The 23,440-nt window shown below is 36.9% G+C and overlaps 1 protein-coding gene across 1 annotated transcript; it reads left to right on the top strand.

Annotated features, from left to right (window-relative positions):
- Window positions 1–6,163: 6,163 nt before the first annotated feature.
- csgalnact1b (chondroitin sulfate N-acetylgalactosaminyltransferase 1b) lies at window positions 6,164–23,202 on the top strand. The gene is given in 13 exon segments (XM_066644906.1): window positions 6,164–6,328; window positions 9,308–9,402; window positions 9,562–9,616; window positions 10,407–10,666; window positions 11,251–11,484; window positions 17,552–18,199; window positions 18,296–18,512; window positions 20,066–20,167; window positions 21,572–21,750; window positions 21,897–21,988; window positions 22,103–22,184; window positions 22,489–22,834; window positions 23,067–23,202. Coding segments are annotated over 11 exon segments (2,211 nt in total). The 5' UTR covers window positions 6,164–6,328; window positions 9,308–9,356; the 3' UTR covers window positions 22,785–22,834; window positions 23,067–23,202.
- The last annotated feature ends 238 nt before the right edge of the window (window positions 23,203–23,440 follow it).

Here is a 23,440-nt window from a genome sequence, read left to right as displayed (position 1 = left end):
CAAATGAGAGCATCCATCCGCTACAGAGCAACCCAGAGTACAGCATGCCATACTTATGTAACTGTAGGGAAGAGACCACTGATGCAACAGCAGAATATATAGTGCCTTGCGAAAGTATTTGGCCCCCTTGAACTTTTCAAACTTTTGCCACATTTCAGGATTCAAACATAAATATATGAAATTTTAATTTTTCTGTGAAGAATCAACAACAAGTGGGACACAATCGTGAATAAAATAAAATATGCAATATTATTAAGAGGGCCGAATAATATTGCATGCCCCACTTTTCAGTTTTTTATTTGATATTTTATTTTATTCACGATTGTGTCCCACTTGTTGTTGATTCTTCACAGAAAAATTAAAATTTCATATATTTATGTTTGAATCCTGAAATGTGGCAAAAGTTTGAAAAGTTCAAGGGGGCCAAATACTTTCGCAAGGCACTATATATTCTGCTGTTGCATCAGTGGTCTCTTCCCTACAGTTACATAAGTATGGCATGCTGTACTCTGGGTTGCTCTGTAGCGGATGGATGCTCTCATTTGATTGGTTGTCATGTAGGTTATGTTCAAAAACATAGACAGCTAGGGTTAGTTTCCAACCAATACCAAACCACCTCTAACGCCCCCAACTCCAACATCCTAACAACTTGAACGTTAATAATTATCAAAATTATGAAGAACTTGAATTACTGTGTATTTCCAGATTCTGTTTAAAAACAGCTGTGTAGTCTGCCTTCCAAGCATCACAGAAAAACAACTGTAACTCAAATGCTTTTGCCATATGATATGAAAATGCACAAGGTCCTTTCCCATGGGCTTCAGAAAATATCTTTCTTATCTATGCGAAGCATATACAGTGAAATTCTGTAAAAATCATACAGCTGATAGCCAAGAGGTCCCTCTGTTTAATAAGAGTAGAATGGTTTAGGCATTATGGGTAATTCTTGAGAAATCCATATCGGTATATATTGAGTATGACTTTATGAGAAAAGTATACAGTGAAATCTTAACAAAATCATACAGTTGGTAGACAAGATGCCCCTCTGTTTAATGACAGTAGAATGGTTTAGGCATTATGGGTAATTTTTGAGAAATCCATATCGGTAAGTGTTCAGTATGAGTTTATGAGAAAAGTACACAGTGAAATTCTACCAAAATCATACAGGTAATAGCCAAGAGGTCCATCTGTTTAATAAAAGTGGAATGGTTTAGGCATTATGGGTAATTTCTGAGAAATCCATATCAGTACGTATGTAATATGTGTTTATGAGAAAAGTACACAGTGAAATTCTACCAAAATCATACAGCTGATAGCCAAGAGGTCCCTCTGTTTAATGACAGTGGAATGGTTTAGGCATTATGGGTAATTTTTGAGAAATCCATATCGGTAAGTGTTCAGTATGAGTTTATGAGAAAAGTACACAGTGAATATCTACCAAAATCATACAGTTGATAGCCAAGAGGCCCCTCTGTTTAATGACAGTAGAGTGGTTTAGGCATTATGGGAAAATTTTGAGAAATCCATATTGGTAATATTCAGTATGTGTTTATGAGAAAAGTACACAGTGAAATTCTACCAAAATCATACAGCTGATAGCCAAGAGGTCCCTCTGTTTAATGACAATGGAATGGTTTAGGCATTATGGGTAATTTTTGAGAAATCCATGTTGGTAATATTCAGTATGTGTTTATGAGAAAAGTACACAGTGAAATTCTACCAAAATCATACAGCTGATAGCCAAGAGGCCCCTCTGTTTAATGACAGTGGAATGGTTTAGGCATTATGGGTAATTTTTGAGAAATCCATGTTGGTAATATTCAGTATGTGTTTATGAGAAAAGTACACAGTGAAATTCTACCAAAATCATACAGCTGATAGCCAAGAGGCCCCTCTGTTTAATGACAGTGGAATGGTTTAGGCATTATGGGTAATTTTTGAGAAATCCATATTGGTATTATTCAGTATGTGTTTATGAGAAAAGTACACAGTGAAATTCTACCAAAATCATGCAGCTGATAGCCAAGAGGCCCCTCTGTTTAATGACAGTGGAATGGTTTAGGCATTATGGGTAATTTTTGAGAAATCCATGTTGGTAATATTCAGTATGTGTTTATGAGAAAAGTACACAGTGAAATTCTACCAAAATCATACAGCTGATAGCCAAGAGGCCCCTCTGTTTAATGACAGTGGAATGGTTTAGGCATTATGGGTAATTTTTGAGAAATCCATATTGGTAATATTCAGTATGTGTTTATGAGAAAAGTACACAGTGAAATTCTACCAAAATCATACAGGTAATAGCCAAGAGGTCCCTCTTTTTAATGACAGTACAATGGTTTAGGCATTATGGGTAATCTTTGAGAAATACATATCAGTACGTATGTAATATGTGTTTATGAGAAAAGTACACAGTGAAATTCTACCAAAATCATACAGCTGATAGCCAAGAGGTCCCTCTGTTTAATGACAGTACAATGGTTTAGGCATTATGGGTAATTTTTGAGAAATCCATATTGGAATGTATTCAGTATGAGTTTATGAGAAAAGTATACAGTGAAATTTTGCCAAAATCATACAGGTAATAGCCAAGAGGCCCCTCTGTTTAATGGCAGTGGAATGGTTTAGGCATTATGGGTAATTTTTGAGAAATCCATATTGGAATGTATTCAGTATGATTTTATGAGAAAAGTACACAGTGAAATTTTGCCAAAGTCATACAGGTAATAGCCAAGAGGTCCCTCTGTTTAATGGCAGTGGAATGGTTTAGGCATTATGGGTAATTTTTGAGAAATCCATATTGGTAATATTCAGTATGAGTTTATGAGAAAAGTACACAGTGAAATTCTACCAAAATCATACAGCTGATAGCCAAAAGGTCCCTCTGTTTAATGACAGTGGAATGGTTTAGGCATTATGGGTAGTTTTTGAGAAATCCATATTGGTAGGTATTCAGTATAAATCCATGAGAATATTATACAGTGAGCTACCTCTGTTTAATGACAGTAAAATGTAATCTGTATTTCTACATGTCCACCAGGATTACTATTCAAAGCCAGTTAAGTGTTTATAGAAAAGTAAAAAAAATACGTAAATGTATGAAATAATCAAAGCGTGTTTTGCCTCTTTAAAGAGATTTAAAACGAAATATATTCCTAATGCCTTGTTAATTTTAGCCCATTTAGTCCATTTTAGCATTGCGTGCATTTATTTAGTAACAGAGACATCGCTGCTCAAACGCGGATTTCAGACTCTCTATCTGTCCCAAAGCGGATGTGGTGTTCTCCGCAATGAAAAACCGTAATGACGCGCCTATACGTGCATTCGGATTTGAAGCGCGGATGGACAGATAGAGAGTCTGAAATCCGCGTCAGTTTCCAAAGTGCGGATAGCTTGACTCCAGTGTGGAACTCCGGTGGTACAGTGAGCGCGGAAGAACATTATAAGCACGACTCAAGCACGTCGCTGGCTTCGAGATATGTAGTTGTCTTAAAGGCTCTGGAGACGACCCAGAGGCTAAAGAACCCTTTTTATTTGTTTTTAAAAACAGGGCTGATATGGAGCTGTTTCTAAAAGCTTGTGTTGATGAGCAGGGTCTCAGGGTCAATGCGATGTTTGTGGTTACACGATGCCCCTCACCCCAGAATTTGTAAGGCATGTAAACTGGACTGTAGGGCCCTCACCTCAATTCTTAAGGCACAGATACTAGACTGCAGGGCACCTTATACACCACAGTTCAGACAGTGTGTTTAGTTTGATACTTTTAGAAACCTAGGCTGGCTGGTTAACTATGATGTCCTGCTTTGCGTAAAATGCCCTGCACAAAATAGGTATCCTAGTTATTTTCTTTCTTCTAACACATTTCCATAACTAATGCAGCTCAAATTGCTCTGTTTGAGCATTATTTGGAAGTTTAAGAGAATGTCAGTGAGTTCTTTGGGATATTGTGTATTTTGTAGTACAGCTCTATGCCTGGTGACCATGTAATAACTGTTTTGTTTTCAGTGTTAATATTGTACCTTGTAAACATTGAGTACATTATATGGAGTACATTTTCAGCATTATGTGATTTACAGACTTGTTTGTGGTTGGCTTAATATGTGAAATTCTTGCAATAAATAAAGAGAATAACCATTTAACTGAGACCACATGTACTGAGAATGATAATGTTTGCTTACATATAGGCTACTACTCACTACCTAACAAAAGACATGACAGTAAATATGGGTTCATCAGCACAGCTCAGTGCTGGGGTGCTATATATTCTTCGACTGGCATTAGGTTCATGTTTCTCTACTCCAGAGAATCCAATTCTATTGTCAGTATTTCTCTACAGGGATTAGAGAGGCAGTGTGCGCACATCTGTCTTAGTAACGGTTGAAACTTAATGTAGAATATATTCATTACAAATTTGTCCTCAAATATTTGTACATATGGTGTATTTCTGAAATAAATTAAACTGAATAAATGAACTATATTAAAATAAATTGATAGCCCTTCGGCCGGCACGGTAGTGCAGCAGGTAGTGTTGCAGTCACACAGCTCCAGGTTGTGGGTTTGAGCCACACTCCATGTGACGGTCTGTGAGGAGTTGAATTAGATAAGCAGTTTCAGACAATGAATGAATGAATGAAAGTCCTTCTACAAATTCACATGCACAATCCAGGTAATAATAAAGGGAGGCTTTCTGACAGTATAAGCCAGTGTTATCCAATTCTTAACCTATTCTACCTGTTCAAACAAACTTGATTCAACTAATTTTGTGAGTAGGGTGTTCCAGGACCTGGTTCTGATGCCAAATCAAAGCATATGTGATCATCTGAACACAAAGAGTAATACACAATACTCTACAACAAGGACATACTTATATAAAGAATCATTTAAAACCATGCAAAGGAACTAAATGAAGTACAGTGAACTTCTCTGAATGTCTGTTTATATTCTTAATTGAGCCAAATTTCCTGAAAGGTTGCACCACTATCTTGGAATTCATTAAACAATAACTACATTACAGTGAATTTCCATCTTATTAAGTTCACCTAACTTGTAGCTACAGGCACTGACTCTATTGTCATATACACCCACTATGACTGAGTGCTCATGGTAGGTTTGCTGAATATTATGATTATTTGCAAATTATTAGCACCATTTCTCCCATGTCCATTAATGGAAAGGAGCTGCTTTAAATATTTATTTGAATAGTGGGCCATAAGTGTTACTTAAGGGTTTACATATTTAAATTGATTATAATCCAATACTGTGCTGAGTACAATACAAATAATACAGTCCTATAATTCTGTAATCAAATTAAAATAATGATTGTAGACATGAGAGACCTAATGGATTTCATAAGTTTGCAGTTTACCCCATAATCAAATTACCAAAAATATATCATTAAAATATCAAGAGTGCTATGTATTTCGTTTTCACTGAAACGTAATATTTTATACTACAATTAGTAGAGGGTACCTAGTTCTGTTGGAGATAAACTATGCCCTTTTTTCAAATCACAAAGGCTGCATTTCCTACATTCGCCTTCCCACAAAACATCTAGATCCCCCACTTGCTGGTTTCCGCCCACTTGCGGGGCTCCGGCCTGAGATATGTACTTGAACGCTTCTCGAAATTCTATGTAAGCTCTAGAAAAACAAAAATTTTGTGAAATTCCGCCCGGACATTTTTAAGTCTAAAAAAGATGACATGTCCGGGTAAAAGATGACGTCTGGTCACCTAATCAGAGGAGGATAGGTTAGGGTCTCTTCCCCTTGAGAGTCTTGGTTCCTCCCAAGATTTCTTCATCCAGCCTCGAGGGAGGTTTTCCTTGCCAAGTTTTATCTTCAGCTTACACACATGTCTGTTTTGGTACCGATTCTGTAGAGCTGCTTTGTGACAAAATCAGTTGTAAAAAAAGTGCTATATAAATAACATTTGTTTTGATTGATTTGATTTGATTCACTCTAATGACGTCATTTCTAAGGCTCAGATATTTTTAATGAATATATATTATTTCAAGACAAGATCGCACTTTATTTTTGGCGACATTTTAGTTAAACATTGTTAATTTGTTTCAGGTTTAGCTATTTAAAAACTTTGCTTGTAAATTTTATTGTCTGGAAATATTTACCGTCGAAGTCGAAAGGCGCATGCGCAGAATTCATAGACGCTTGTCTCTCCGAGGACGCTGTCTCAGAACAAAATTCTTTTTTTCAGTCTTAAAGTGGTTTTGTAAGTTGTCTGCTGGTGACAGATTTAAGTTAATTCCTGCTGTTTTGTCTAGCAGTGAAAAAAGGATTTTAAGCATATTTACCTATTTGGGCTTGCATCATTTGTAAGTAGTTTTATCATGTTATTTGTGACACTATTTCTTTGTATGTATACGTTAACAATGTACGTAAAAATAAGTAGTAATGTGGTAGTAATCGGGTGTAGTAATGTGGTGTAATCGAGGCTGATGATTTGCAAGTTTTGTCTTGTCCTAACTTGACCAGTCGGGTCTCAACTTGTTTTGTCCCACCACGTTGCTCGTTGTTAAGTTCACGTTAGCCGTTGCTTGGTATAGTTTGAATGATAAGCGCTACTATACACCTTGTGTTCACAAACAACTTCCTAAAAAATCATAAATAATACCTGTCCCGGTTCGTGGTTAAACACAGAACAATCACTATATTTTATCAAATTACAAGAGGTTTCCACATTAGTTGAAAACAACCGTATTAGCTGCAACAGGCAGGGATGGGACCGTGGGTAAAATGCGGGTTCTTAAAAAAACATCCTCAGAAAAATAGTCTTTTGCTGTTATATTTAAAGACATGATGTCTGTAGTGCGCTAACACGTTAAATGACTTGTAACCTAAAAACACATCTAACAGATTAAGACCTCTAGTTTGCTTTGGTATATATTATAATTAATTTGTGTAAGTACTACATTGCTACATTGATATTTTTTCTATGACATAAAGATCTTAAAACTTTTTAGAATATAGAGACATATTAGATGTTTTGGTGAGATTTATATTAGTTGAATTTGAATAGATTTTTGTTATAAATATCATAGCACTGTGAAAATATATATCATATGACATACCAATATAAAATCACTTGTAATGTGCAGAGACACATCTGACAAACATGCCACCCCAGGGTGTTTTCTGCCTTGCAAACAATGATTCTGGTTAGGCTCTGAACCCACATTGTCCCTGAAGCTGTGTTCCTGAAAATGATTGAATAAATATGGACACACATGACAAACCTTTAATACATCCACATGTACAAATAACCACTGTGATTTTTTTTTATTAATGGACTCTACTGTTTTCTGGATATAGGTGACACCAAAGTTCAGCCACTCTTGCATCAAAAAGTTGTGCAGTCCCACCAGTTTTTGTGGATGCATTTCCTTGGCGTTTTACTAGTTGTTCCTGACAGTCCTGTAGATTTTTAAGAGGATTAAAATCTGGGGATTTTGAGGGCCAGTCTATATGTGTGAATGTGAATGTTATTCTCCTCAGTAAGATGATGAGCAAAACACAAAAAACCGTATGCATTGGGGTTAAATTTTTTTTATCACCACAAACAAAGGGCCCCTACCCAGAATATCTTGAATAGCTTGAACTTCAAATTGCATACTGTCCCAATTGAAAGCTCCCTTAGGTCTATGATGAGCATGAAGCCTAACATCATTCTCAGGCATAAATGATATTCGTCTGACCAGATTATGTTTCCAGCCATGAACAGTCCAATTTTAGTGTCTTTTCACCCCCCCTGTACACTTTTCTAGTATATGGTATCTACTGTATTCAGCTCTTGGGCGGCACGGTGGCGCAGCAGGTAGTGTCGCAGTCACACAGCTCCAGGGGCCTGGAGGTTGTTGGTTCAATTCCAGCTCCGGGTGACTGTCTGTGAGGAGTTGGTGTGTTCTCCCCGTGCCCGCGTGGGTTTCCTCCGGGTGCTCCGGTTTCCTCCCACAGTCCAAAAACACACGTTGCAGGTGGATTGGCGACTCGAAAGTGTCCGTAGGTGTGAGTGAATGTGTGTGTGTGCTGTGTTGCCCTATGAAGGACTGGCGTCCCCTCCAGGGTGTATTCCCGCCTTGCGCCCGATGATTCCAGGTAGGCTCTGGACCCCCCGCAACCCTAAATTGGATAAGCGGTTACAGATAATGGATGGATGTATTCAGCTCTTGTCCCTTTGCCCAAAAATGTAGCTGGTGATTCTAATGGGAAATGTGGGCTTTGCCAACCACAAAAACAGCAGCTGTAAGGTTGAACATTGTTTACACATTGTGTTTTGCCATGTTAATATTTTGTTTTGGCACTGAACACAGCTCTGTGCATAAGCTCAGATAGATCAGTAGAGGTTTCTTGTTACACAAAGCAAAACCCATTATTGGACGAAAACCTCAGACCTACCTTGAAAACCTCTGGTACCAAGCAGTGTACACAAGATGCCATATTGGACACACCAGATTAACTCATATGTATCTAGTTAAAGGAGAAGCAGCCCCATATTGTGCAACATTCCAAACTCAGCTTACAATAAAACATATAATGTTGGACTGTATTGATTTTGGTCACGAGAGGCAACAGATACTAACTGCAAATTGCATAGTAGAACTATTCAACAATACAAAAGCATCAGCAATCCTAAAATGTTTGTCAGTAACGAAATTTAAGCAATACATATGACAAACTTAAATTGATGGCAGCCTCAAAATATCTAAAATAAAACTATTAGTAAATCCATTACATCTTGCTACCTTTCTTGACATGAGCATGATATGGCATTAAATACAAACTAACTAATTAACTTGTTGCACTGTCCAGCCTAAATTTTCCTAATAGAAAAACAAAACAGTCTAGTAGAGTAGAGGTCATGCCGTGGAAAATGCCATTTGTGAGCAGAACATGATCCCTTACTCTGAAACAGTATCACATCTAATTGCAAAAATGACAGTTACAGATATGGATTTTGAAGTGAATATAATGGCACACCTCTCCAAATGTATTAAATTTGAAGTGTATTCTCTGTAGAGGCACACATTTTGGCTAGGGGGATATGCATATTACATAAGAATCCAGCTTCTGAAGAGTAGGTACAAGGCATGTTTTTGGGGTTATTTGCTTTCACAACAAAATCTGGCAGTTTACATAGAGCCAGCTAGCTTTCCTCCACTCGGCTCTCAAAACAGTAAATAGCTAAACACATGTATTTTAAATGTTGCATGTTTTTACTTTCTTTTTTTATTAGTTTTTTAAATTAATTTCACCCAGTTAATGTATGTTTTTAAATCTATCCCACATGCTGCCAGGTTGTTGAAACTGAAGAATCTCCAAACCTGTCTTACAATATTGTAATTAATGAATCGGTTTGGAAAGGCCTCAGATCACCATTGCTTCCGAAGAGGTGAGTAGGCCTAACCAAGTTAGGTCAAGTTCAAAATTCAACATTCAAATTTTTAAATATCACAGTTTCAATAATAATATAAAACTGCTTTTGCGTAATATGCACAGTGCTGTGAAGCTGCAATGTTCTGTCAATAAAGCATTGTTATCTTGTGTACAGCATCTGCTGATGGGTCTGTGAGCAGGTCCAAAATGAAGAAAAAAGGCTTGCATAAGTAAGTATATATTAACCCTCATTTGAACTTCTAAATGTAAACAAACGTGAGAACTACAATTGTAGACATGGTCTTTAAGGTAATAGGAAAAACAATATAAAGTGCAGCAAGACAACAGTGATATTTGACAGACTTGGAGAACAGGGCATGTAAATATATAGTGGACATTCAGTGCACCTAAAACCAACTATATAGTGTGTAATACAAGGTATACCTTGCAAATGCTTATATTGTACATAAATGTACATTAATCATCTAGCTTTTCCTGAATACACTTTCTGACAACTGAAACACTGGAGTTATTTTTTATTGCATTTGCACCTGATTGTTACTGATAATTTTATCAGCATTCATTCATTGTTTGTAACCGCTTATCCAGTTCAGGGTCACAGCTGGTCCAGAGCCTACTTGGAATCACTGGGTGCAAGGCAGGGTCACACTTCAGAGGGCAACACACACACACACACACCACACACACTTTTGAGTCACCAATACACCTACCAACATGTGTTTTTGGACTGTGGGAGGAAACCCACGCGGACACAGGGAGAACATCAAACTCTTCACAGGCAGTCACCCGGAGCGGGACTCAAACCCCCAACCCCAGATCCCTGGAGCTGTGTGACTGTGACACTACCTGCTGCAACACTATACAGCCCCTATAAAATTAATTTGGTGTAATAATTACACTTCCCTTGCTAAAGTACAAAATACCTATACCACTTGCGGTTGGTTTTTGTTTTGTTTGTATTTATTTAGTTTTGTGTTGTGTTTTGTTTTTGTTTTTTAGGCATAAGCACAGGCATCATGTGGAACCCAGCAGGTCAGATACCCAAGCTAGGCAAAACATAGTTGGATGCAGGATAAAGCACAAATGGAAAGAAGATTGTTACAGTCCTGTATCACATTGGACAGGGACAGTCCTGGACCAAGCTGCTGTAAACCCTTCTCTCTACCTAATCAAGTATGATGGCTTTGACTGTGTGTATGGCCTGGAGATCCTAAGAGATGAGAGAGTCCAAGATCTTGAAATCTTACCTGACAAAATTGGTAAGTTAAGCTAAAAACATAAGCATACTTTCTGCTTTAAAATGACATGACACTTAAAATCTGCTTTCAAAATGAAGGATTTTACAAATACGATATGAATCTCCATTGGTTTCCCTTGAAGGAATCTTTAAAGTCACTGTCCACTCAATTTCATAATTTTTTTGTAATGTGCACATGTAGTATTTTTTTTTTATGTTTTTATTTATTTATTTATTGTTATTATTATTATTATTATTTGAGCTGGGCTGGACACAATATATTTTATGTGACATGAGGTTGGCCGCAGAACATATAATATTGTTTAATAAGTTTTTGTTACTTGCCCTCATAAAGACAGTGCCTTCCTGCTCAATCATCTTATAAAACCCTGTTGTGAGTTATTCTGTCAATTATTCTGTTTGTATTCCACTGTGTTATCGTTGTATAATAATATAAAATAAAATAAAATAAATACCCCCCCCCCCCACTGGAACCACATGTCCAGTTCAAGGAGCAGTAAACTAAAATGCTTATATTTCAAAATGTCATTGTTTCAATTCAGTAAATGTTGTAAGATATTAAATGAATATAGTATGTGGATTCAGCCTCTTATAGGATGAGTGATGCTCATCTAGCAGAGTCAATCTTGGGTCGTGCTGTAGAGCACCAGTTTGAGATGGATGATGGATCGAAGAATGGCTGGAGGGGGTTAGTGTTGGCCAGAGCTCCCATGATGCCCGCATGGTTTTTCATTACATATGAGAAGGACCCTGTTCTTTACTTGTACCAGCTCCTTGAGGACTACAAAGAGGGTGACCTTCGTATAATTCCAGATTTGGGTGAGTGAATGGCTATTGTGTGTAAGGTTGTCAGTGCTATCTGTTGATGACAAGATACTGCATTGATCATGTTGAAATAGTGGTTACAGAGTCTCATTTTAAACATTTTTGTTAAGAATATATTGTCAAAAGTACAGAGGTTGGAGGTAACTAGTTATATTTACTTAATTACAGTTGTTGTATTTGTACATTTTACATGTTCACTTCTACTTAAGTGTAAGTAATCTAGTTCTTACCTAATTACATTTTGGGCATAGGCATTTAGTCACTGTTTCCTATTTTTGTGTTTTATTTCATTGTTGGTTACTTTGGTGCTGAGTGTGCTACCTTTTATCATTAAATTTCATACCGAATGCACCAACCAGAGAAAATGGGACATAAAATTTTAACGTTTTGCTCGGCTAGTCTTAACTTGAGCTATTTTATTCATACAACCATATTTTTACATGAGTATTTACAGTGGTATGAAAAAGTTTGGGAACCCCAGATATCTATTTATAAAGATTTTCCTTTATAAATCATTGGTTGTTTGGATCAGCTATTTCAGTTAAATATATCATATAGCAGATGAACACAGTGATATTTGAGAAGTGAAATGAAATTTATAGGATTTACAGAAAGTGTGCAATAATTATTTAAACAAAATTAGGCAGGTGCATAAATTTGGGCACCTTTTGTCATTTTATTGATTTAAATACCTTTAAAAAATAGCACTAATTATTGGAACACAAAATTTGTTTTGTAAGCTCATTGACCCTTGATCTACATACACAGGTGAATCCAATTATGAGAAAGGGTTAAGTGGCCAATTGCAAGTTTTTCTCCTCTTTGCATCTTCTCTGAAGAGTGGCAACATGGGAGCCTCAAAACAACTCTCAAATGACCTGAAAACAAAGATTGTTCAACATCATGGTTTAGGATAATGATACAAAAGGCTATCTCAGAGGTTTCAGCTGTCAGTCTCCACTGTGAGGAACATAGTGAGGAAATGGAAGACTACAGGCACAGTTCTAGTTAAGGTCCGAAGTGGCAGGCCAAGAAAAGTTTCAGATAAGCAGAGGCAAACGATGGTGAGAACAGTCAGCCTTAGTCAACCCACAGACCAGCTCCAAAGACCTACAACATCTTGCTGCAGATGGTATCACTGTGCATCATTAAACTATTACTACAAGCCGGATTCCAAAAAAGTTGGGACACTAAACAAATTGTGAATAAAACCTGAATGCAATGATGTGGAGGTGCCAACATCTAATATTATATTCATAATAGAACACAAATCACAGATCAAAATTTAAACTGAGAGAATGCATCAATAATACAGACCTCTAACTGTTACAGACCTCTAACTGTTCAATCATCTTGGGCCTTCTTTGTCGCACCTTCCTCTTTATGATGCGCCAAATGTTCTCTATAGGTGAAAGATCTGGACTGCAGGCTGGCCATTTCAGTACCCGGATCCTTCTCCTACGTAGCTATGATGTTGTGATGGCTGCAGAATGTGGTCTGGCATTATCTTGTTGAAAAATGCAGGGTCTTCCCTGAAAGAGATGACGTCTAGATGGGAGCATATGTTGTTCTAGAACCTGAACATAGTTCTCTGCATTAATGGTGCCTTTCCAGACATGCAAGCTGCCCATGCCACAAGCACTCATGCAACCCCATACCATTAGTGATGCAGGCTTCTGAAAGGAGCGTTGATAAAAGCTTGAGTTATACTTGTCCTCTCTGGGCCAGATGACATGACGTCCCAGTGTTCCATAAAGAACTTCAAATCGTGACTCATCTGACCAGAGAACAGTCTTTTTGCCATTTTGCTACACTCCATTTTAAAAGACCCCTGGCCCAGTGCAAACTTCTGAGCTTTTGGAGCTTGCTTAGAAATGGCTTCCTCTATGCACTGTAGAGTTTCAGCTGGCAACGGCGGATGGCACGGTGGATTGTTTTCACTGACAATGCTTACTGGAAGTATTCCTGAGCCCATTCTGTTATTTCCTTGACAGTGGCATTCCTGTTTGAGGTGCAGTGACGTGTAAGGGCCCGGAGATCACGAGCATCCAGTAGAGTGTGACGGCCTTGACCCTTACGCACAGCAATTGTTCCAGATTCTCTGAATCTTTTGATGATGATAACTTAAAAGTCTTTGCTATTTTACGCTGGGTAACACCATTCTGGTATTGCTGCACTATCTTTCTGCGCAACAATGGTGGAATTGGTGATCCTCTTACCATCTTGGCTTCAGAGAGACACTGACACTCTGAGAAGCTCTTTTTATACCCAATCATCTTGTCAATTGACCTAATTAGTGTTAACTGGTCTTCCAGTTGTTCATTATATGCTCAATTTCCTTTTTCCAGCCACTTATTGCTACTTTCCCCAACTTTTTTGTTGACGCTGTGAAATTTTGAATCAACATATTTTTCCTTTAAAATGTTACATTTACTCAGATTAAACTTTTGATCTGTCATCTATGTTCTATTACGAATAAAATATTGACATTTGCCACCTCCACATCATTGCATTCAGTTTTTATTCACAGTTTGTTTAGTGTCCCAACTTTTTTGGAATCCGGTTTGTATATACAGTAATGCAGAAGAAGCCTTTTCTGCGCACACGCCACAAGCAGAGTCGCTTGAGGTATGCTAAAGCACACTTGGACAAGCCAGCTTCATTTTGGAATAAGGTGCTGTGGACTTGAGAAACTAAAACTGAGTTATTTGGACATAATAAGGAGCGGTATGCATGGCAGAAAAAGAACACAGAATTTCCAGACAAACACTTGCTACCCACAGTAAAATTTGGTGGTAGTTAAATCATGTTGTGGGGCTGTGTGGCCAGTGCAGGTACTGGGAATCTTGTTAAAGTTGAGGGTCGCATGGATTCCAGTCAATATCAGCAGATTCTTGAGAACAATGTTCAAAAATGACAAAGTTGAAGTTGCGCCAGGGCTGGATACTTCAACAAGACAATGGCCCTAAACACTGCTCAGAATCTACTAAGGCATTCATTCAGAGGAACAAGTAGAACGTTTTGGAATGGCCATCTCAGTCCCCAAACCTGAATATTATTTATAATCTGTGGTGTAAATTTAAAGTGGGCTGTACATGCTCTGAAACCTACAAACCTGACTGGAGATGTTTTTTAAAGAAGAATGATCCAAAATACCTTCAACCAGAATCCAGACTCTCATTGGAAGCTATAGGGCGCGTTTAGAGGCTGTTAATTCTGTGAAAGGAGGATCTACAAACATATTGAAGTAATTTTTCTGTTGGGGTGCCCAAATTTATGCACCTGCCTAATTTTGTTTAAATAATTATTGCACACTTTCTGTAAATCCTAAAAACTTCATTTCACTCCTCAAATATCATTGTTTGTCTTCTATATGATAAATTTAACTGAAATTGCTGATCTGAACAACCAATGATTTATAAAGGAAAATCCTGAAAATTATCAGGGGTGCCCAAACCTTTTCATACCACTGTATATAGACCACTCTATCCACATCTGCAAAAAATTTGAAACATTTGTCTTTTTACCTGTTTTTCATTATAAGTGAAATGACAGCAATAATGATGTGTTGAAATCAAACCAGAACCCTGACATTTCTCTTCTAAAAAATTTTATTCTCTTTAAATTTTTTTCAGATGAAACTGTTAAAGCTAAAAACACTGGTGAAGTTGTTGAGAGCCTTGTTGGAAAGCAAGTGGAATATGTGAAAGAAGATGGCACCCAGAGGACTGGCACAGTTATTCATCAGGTTGAGGCCAAACCATCAGTGTGCTATATTAAATTTGATGACGATTATCACATCTATGTATATGATATGGTTTAATATTTAATGTTGAAGTTTTTGAAATACGTTTACTGTATTTTGTATATTTTCTCAGTTTTCCCCGTTTGGCATTAAATTCATTCGTCTGGATAGGCTCACTTTACATCTTGACTCATTGATGTTTTGTACACAGAAAATGATTCAGTGTTTTTATAGTTTGTTGTGTGGCCATTGTAATTTAAAGAAAAAAGCTAATGTAATCCCTATTTTTTTTTTGTTCAGTCTACCCAGAATGTTTCATATTAATTAATTTTGCTGATCTCATGATTAGATGATGTGGCACGGTGGCGCAGCAGGTAGTGTTGCAGTCACACAGCTCCAGGGGCCTGGAGGTTGTGGGTTCGATTCCCGCTCTGGGTGACTGTCTGTGAGGAGTTGGTGTGTTCTCCCCGTGTCCGCGTGGGTTTCCTCCGGGTGTTCCGGTTTCCTCCCACAGTCCAAAAACACACGTTGCAGGTGGATTGGCGACTCGAAAGTGTCCGTAGGTGTGAGTGAATGTGTGTGTGTGCTGTGTTGCCCTGTGAAGGACTGGCGTCCCCTCCAGGGTGTATTCCCGCCTTGCGCCCGATGATTCCAGGTAGGCTCTGGACCCCCCGCGACCCTAAAATTGGATAAGCGGTTACAGATAATGGATGGATGATTAGATGATTAGGTGCGTGTTTAATAGGTATGGTTGTGTTAATCCTCTATGTATGCTTATGAGGAGTGCCTTGTTAAGACCTCTTATGCACCCTGCTGTAAGGAACTGTTTACATTAAATGTATTGGGTATTATGGGTATTGACTGTTTTTTGTGTGTGTGTGTATATATATATATATATATATATATATATATATATATATATATATATATATTAAACTTTAAATACCTGCTGCTGTCATTTGAACTATACAAAGGAAAACACAAAGTGCCTTTTTTCTATTAAAGAAAACTAATTTTCTTAGATCACATGCTCTCTTTATTGGTTGTGTGTTTGATATCTAGAACTGTAAAGACATCCAGATCTGTGCTATATATGTGTAAAACAACTCTGCTTTCATAGGTTGTAAGAGGGAGGAGTTTGTTTGTAGAAGGCAGAACAGAGCATGCAGTGAGCGGAGCTTGGGGGCCTCATGGGCACCACATAGTGAATTAACCAAATACGTGCTTGTGGAAACAGTCCTACAGGAAATCGTTCAGGGAGTCTTTCTGCCACCACTCTGGGACACTGCTAGTGAAGATGGTGTATGTGCTGTGTAGGAGTGCAGACTGGGGAACAACAAGGTGAATATTTTTATTGTATTTTGAATTATTTAGCAGATATGTTTTTTTTGTAAATTGTTTTTTTTTTTATAAAATGTGTGGAACCTAAACTGATAATTTTGAGTCCAATTACCCAAAAGTATGTTTGTTTTAATCAATTCAAGAGATACTTGCAGATAGAATTGTTGCTGCTGTACCAAAAAAAAGTTTTTATACAGTTATTAAATAATATTTAAGTTTTAAATAAGGAAAGATGAACTAATTCTACTGGTTCATCTAATGTGAAATTTTAACAAAATTAAATAAGAAGGGTTCTTGGAGTTTATAAGAGGATACAGGGTTTTGTTCAGACAGCAACTGTTATTTCATTTATGGTTTGACAGAATTCTATGTTGTTTTTGTTTATATTTATCTTTTTTCACCTATGTATTTTGCAAATAATTTATACATATATACTGTGAATTCCTGAAGTGTCGACCAATTCTGACCTTTAGCCTATCCACTGAACGTTAAAATGAATACAACAAAAGCATTAATGTTACTACATTTATCATTACCTCACATTGCAAAGACAGCAATTCTTTCTAATAATATAAGACAGTTCACCCAAGAATTCCACAAAACATATATAAGTTTATATCTACCTTTTAATATACATTGTCAAAAGGGAGTTTTTTCAGTGTGGTTTTTATTTTTATTTTTTTATTATTTTCCTCCTGGAGATAAACAGTAAGAGCTACTTCCATGTCTGCAGTAGCTACTCGGTATACGTCTCACATGTACAGTTGCTTCTTTATTTCTAAGTATGTACTATTAATTGTAACTAATTTATTCCTATTTTTCACTTTAGTGAAGCCTATGGTGATATAGGCAGAAGATCATACATAATGTGACTTGAAGATGCTGAAGGACATAAGTTAAACCATAGAAATCATACCAAAAAAACAGAAATCCAAAAAACCTTACTTGAAATTAAACATTTCTCCCACTGCACAGATCCAAGTTGGACCCTGCTGTAAACAAGCATGATGACAGACATGCTAAAGAGGTGGCTTTTAGCTGTGATGGTCCGACGGGGGTTTATGCTTTTGGTGACATTGTGCTTCTTGTCCCTCCTGTATTTCCTGACCTGCAGACATCATGAAAATCAAAAGTACCAGATGTTAAAACGGCCAGTGGATATGAATTACCAGGCATTGATACAAGAGCATGAGGAACAGCATAATCTCTATGCCAAAAGCCTTGCGAATCAGATTGTGCAGCTGAAGAAGGTTCTTAAACAGAAGAGAAGACAGCTACAGAAGTCCCTGGAACAGGCTGTTGTAGTGCTTCCAGTGAAGCTGGACGAACTGACGAAGGAAAGTAACTCAAAACTTGAAATTGTCTTCAGCAGGCAACTACATAATGCAGAAATCCATGAAGGCAAAAACATACCAAATGAGCATGCACTGGTGCCTTTTGAGAGCTTCACTCTTCATAGGGTTTATCAGCTGGAAACTGGGCTTGCACGGCAGCCTGTCCAAATGTCTCTAAGAAAGGATCTGGGTGGGGCATTAGAAGCAGCCCTTCATATTCTTAATGATCCTCAAAGAAGAGACAACTCCAGATATCATAGGATATACTCTCCACAGGACTTTTTTGAGGGTGAGTTTATATTTTTGCTTGTATTTGACTTTTTTTTGCCTCTAATATTTTGCCCAGACTCAAGTTAACCTGGATTTCTGTTTTAAATTATTTAAGGGATTTTCCGCACAGAAAAAGATAAAGGAACCCTGTATGATCTCACATTCCGAGACAATGCTTCATTGGACTTCAGGAGGCTAGTTTTCTTTCGTCCATTTGCCCCTCTGATGAAACTGAATGAAGAGGTAGTTGATACATCTAATATGCTGATAAACATAATTGTGCCATTGGTCAAGAAAATGGACACATTCCGACAATTCATGCATACCTTCAGGCAAGAAATATTTATTTTTATTTTATTATTATTTTCTTGATGTTTTCATGTAATGATATATTTAGGGAAAAATTACAAACCTGTTTCAAGAATAAGATGCTATACAAAATGTAAATTTTGTCTATTTAAATCCTATATGGTGTTTTCCCAGATAGTGATTAAGGAATGGACTATATCATTCTATCAATGGAAAATCACAATACAAAATGCTGTATAGTCAAAAACTAGGCTTAATACCTGTCTGGGAAACCAACCCTATATAACTGAAAATTGTACAAACAAAATATTGCAAATGTCTGTATTTTATTGCTTTGGTGCCAGCAAACACAATCCAGAACAGGTGAGGTGTGTGTGTGTGTGTGTGTGTGTGTGTGTGTGTGTGTGCTTTCAGAAGTAAAGAATGGGAGGGATTCACTATTCTGTGGCAAATATAGAATATTGATAATCTAGAATAAAGTTTCTCAACTTAAAATAGTGATTGAACATAATATTAAAAAAAAAGATTGTCAAGCAATATTGACTCACTTTGTTCTTTGGGCCCTCATTTAACACTGCATTACAGACAGACATATTTCTGTATTGGAAGTAACTGCATGGGTTGAAAAACATTTTTAAAACAACTGTCTGTGAACACAGTTCCTCACTCTATCCAAAATTGCAAGTTAAAACTCTACCATTCAAAGAAATATACAAGATCCTGATATGCTGCAACATTTTCTCTCTCAAGTTCATTTAGGAAGGACAGGTGAAGTGGGAAATTAAATATCCTGGATGCCACATCCTGGGGTTTAAAAGCAGACAGACCTTTCAAAAGTCATCATCCCTTATGGAAAGGGATTGTGTGTTAATGCACATGGCATGGGTGACTTGAAGATATGCCATGCTGCTGTTAATGCTGAATGAAAGTTACTGATTTTTTAGCTACGTGCCTCACTTCAGAACATGTCTTTTTCAAGAAGACCTTGCCTATTCACAGTCTTCATGGATTACCACAGCACTGATTCTTAGTAAAAGATTCTAGGAGCTTAACTAGTTCAAACTTGTCACCCATTGAAAATAACTGGTGCACTATAAAATGAAAGACAATGGCATGGTGACATCAAGTTATCGATCTGCTGAACAAAAATGAGGAAAACAGATCAAATTTAATATACAGCCGTATATCCCTGTTCCAAGATATTTAAGTGTTGTAAAATAAAGAGGTGATGCAACACACTGTTAAACATACATGCCCCTCTTCTAAAATTTATGGTATGCGTTTCTGACATCAAATTCAATTTTTTTCTTTCATAAAACACTAGAATTTCTAACTCTCAATATTTAAAATGATTTCAAATAAATAACTGATTCCATTGTTTTTTTTTTTTGTTTCATTGTGTATTTTTTATTTACATTTTGCACATTATTGTAAATTGGAATTTGTTTTTTTTATAATCCAATATTTCATATACCGCTGCATGGCTACTCCACTGAAAAGCTTCTGCAATAAAAACATTCTTCATGTGCTTGATTTAAATGCCCAACTTTTATAACTTTTTTTTTTTCTGTCACAGGGAAGTATGCATTCGACCTGATGAACAAGTTCATCTCACTGTAGTGCTGTTTGGAACCGAGAATATGGATGAAGTTAGAAAAATTATAGACTCCACTGCAAGGTAGCAAAATATTATTAAATCAAGTCTGTTTGACATATGTTTGAACAATGGTAAACAACGTTTCTAGGTCAAGGGTTTTCAGTTTAAAGCAAGTCTGTTTCATCTACAAACATTAAACCTTCTGTAGTCAGTGTTGTATCTAATGCTGGCCTTATACCAAACTACTTTTCAAGCGATTTCACTTAAAATCACAAGTATTCCTGGAGTTGCATCGCGATCCCGTCATCTCGATAGTTTGATGTGAGGGTGTCAGAAGAGCGGTTTTAACTTTGCCTTTTTTCTCTGTCTTGATGTTCTAATAAATTGTCACAAATCATAAGTGTTTGCTCATGCAAATAGTAGCGTGGACATTATTAAACAATTGTTAAAGACTGCAAAGTACTGTGTTTAATGCACGAAAACTGCTTGCATTTTGAGTTAATTATGTTTGTGTGAGAGGAGTTTGGTGTGTTCTCCTCGTGTCCACGTGGGTTCCCTCTGGGTGCTCCGGTTTCTTCCCATGGTCCAAAATTACATGGTAGGTGGATTGGCAACTCAAAAAGGTGTCTGTAGTGTGTCCCCCTGTGTCCCACCCTAAACTGGATAGGCGGTTACAGACAATGAATTAATTAATTAATGTTCGTGTGAGGCTGATTATTTAAAAAAAAAAAAAAAGGGCAATCTACCAATGTGCACCTTGCGCTCAAAACATTGCATGTCCAATAATATGGCCCCACTGCCGCGATTCCTGATACAAGGGGCTCATGACCAAAATCTAGTTGACGTGTTGGCAGTGAGAATGGGGATGTGGCGATCACTAATAAAATTGATGGGTGTAGCGGCGGTCACTAATGTGTGGCTGTGTTGTAGTGGGTGAAGTGGTTCAGCTCGTCACTCGGCGCAGAGCTCTAAGCCATGTTAGAAAAACAAGGTATTGTAGAGGTACATTATTGTCAAAGTTACACAGTGTAAATGTACTTTTAAATGTGCTGCAGTGATTTTAAAAAGTCAAGTTAGATCCTCATAGAATAAGATGAAAGCCTGTAAGATTTCCTTACAGTATGTGCAAAATAATAAATTATAAGTTCTGGAGATCAAAAGGGGTGTTTAAATCAACACAATTTAAAAACCTACAATTAATATGGAATATGGTACAGTTAGTTTCCCCTATCTAAAAGTTCTTAATATGTACAAGTGACGTTTTTTCTGAGACAGGAATCTAGTTATGGCAGTCTTGTAATTAGTGACACTGAATGATTTCCAGTCTTTGCAAAAACTGATGTGAGGTGGTGTCACACATTAGTCTTTTCAAAGTCCTCTAGTGTATGGTTAGCATAAGGGGTGTGTGTGCGTGTGTGTGGAACCCAAAAAAGTCATACATGTGGAATGGATTAAAATGTCTTGAGATTTATGCCTTTTAAACAGGAAAACGAGGTACAGGAACTTCACTCTTATACATCTAAATGAAAAGTTCTCCAGAGGAAGAGGTTTAGATGTGGGTGCAAGAGCCTGGAAGAAGAGCAATGTCCTTCTTTTTTTCTGTGATGTGGACATACATTTTACTGCAGAGTTTCTTCACTCCTGCCGAATGAATTCGCAACCTGGTAAGATACAGGAAAAACTGGCAAGAGCACATATTACATTTGATAAAGTAGGTTAAGTTCTTTATACTAGTATTTTGTATTTTACATTTTAAAAAGGGCCACTGATGTAGTTTATATTGGTTGGCAGTTGTTATTGCATCTTACAGGTAAGAGAGTCTTCTACCCCATACCATTTAACCAGTACAATCCAGAGGTTATCTATGGGGAACATAACATACCTCCTGTTGATAAACAGCTGGTGAGTCTTTCCTCTTTTAAAGATTATAGTTAAAGGTTTATAACTCAGTCAAACACAAGCTTGCATTATTAAAAAAAAGTGTGTGTGATATGTATATATATTTTTTGTGAACAGGTAATCAGTAAAAGTACAGGATTCTGGCAAGACATTGGATTTGGAATTTCATGTCAATATAGGTCAGATTTCATCAATATAGGTATTGAAATATGTTTATTTCAACTGATACAAGTCCTACACAATATTGGAAAGTTGCTAGTAATAAAATCTTAACAAACAGCTTTCTAGAATTATTTTCTAGTCTTTAGCCAGCTACTATGTCACTACATGCAAATAGAAATATATTGTTACATTTAATAGTGCAAAGCTAAAAACGGTTGTAAATAATTTACCATTTCTGATAAGCAGATTATCACATTGCATAATTTGCATTTTTAAATATTGCATGCTCTTATATGTAAGATTTTAACAGTATAAATGCCCCTTTTCCCCTTATTTCAAAGGAGGTTTTGAATCAAGTGTAAAAACCATGGGAATGGACTTGCACCTCTATAGAAAATATCTTCATAGTAACCTGATGGTGGTGCGTGCGCCTTCACGAGGACTCTTCAACATGTGGCATGAAAAACTCTGTGCAGATGAATTATCCACAGAGTCATTTAAAATTTGCTTGCAGTCCAGAGCCATGAATGAGGCCTCCCACAGCCAGATGGGGGAACTTTTATTTCACCAGGAGATAGACAGACATCTACACAAATACAAACTCAAAGATAACATTCAAGACATAAAGGACATCTGAGCAAAGCATCTGAGAAAGTGGTGTTGTGTACTGACTTGCGGTATTCAAAGGTATTAATAGAAAACCTATCAAAAAAAAGTATTATCTTGCTGTGACAAAATATCACGTTTAACACATTTAAACCTACATAAAATATCCTTGTTACATTTATTACTGTGGTAGTCTATGCCCTGCTCTTCCTGACCCTGATGAAAAATAAAAATTAAATATTAAACAATGAAAGTTTAAAAATAAATAAATAATAAAATAAAAGTAACAATGTGTGAATGTCTGTTTTCACAGGGATTACTGTCCTATCCTAAACCCTGATGTTGTAACTGGTGACCTGGACGATTTTCTTAGGGGATCTACATATGTCCTACAGGACACTAGTAGTCATAAAAAGTTATGGTAAAAATCCAGTTCAAGAGACCATGCCATCCCAATTGTAATAAAATATTTTTAAAGCAGGAGTATTTTGTTTGATCGCTTTAAAAGTGCCCTCTGCTATCTTTTCTGCTTGTAAATTATTAAATATATATATTTTATCTCAATAAACCACAAAGCAAAGCTGAGGCGTGTTTGGAAGCTATGTGAACTTTGCACTACCGTCTCTGGCGTGACTTGGAAGGAGCTACACTGTCTTGTGAAGGAAATGTCTCAATTACAGAACGGGG

This window comes from Hoplias malabaricus, chromosome 14 (assembly GCF_029633855.1).
Source record: "Hoplias malabaricus isolate fHopMal1 chromosome 14, fHopMal1.hap1, whole genome shotgun sequence".
NCBI classification, from domain to species: Eukaryota; Metazoa; Chordata; class Actinopteri; order Characiformes; family Erythrinidae; genus Hoplias; species Hoplias malabaricus.
This window is presented reverse-complemented; position numbering and strand designations above follow the sequence as displayed.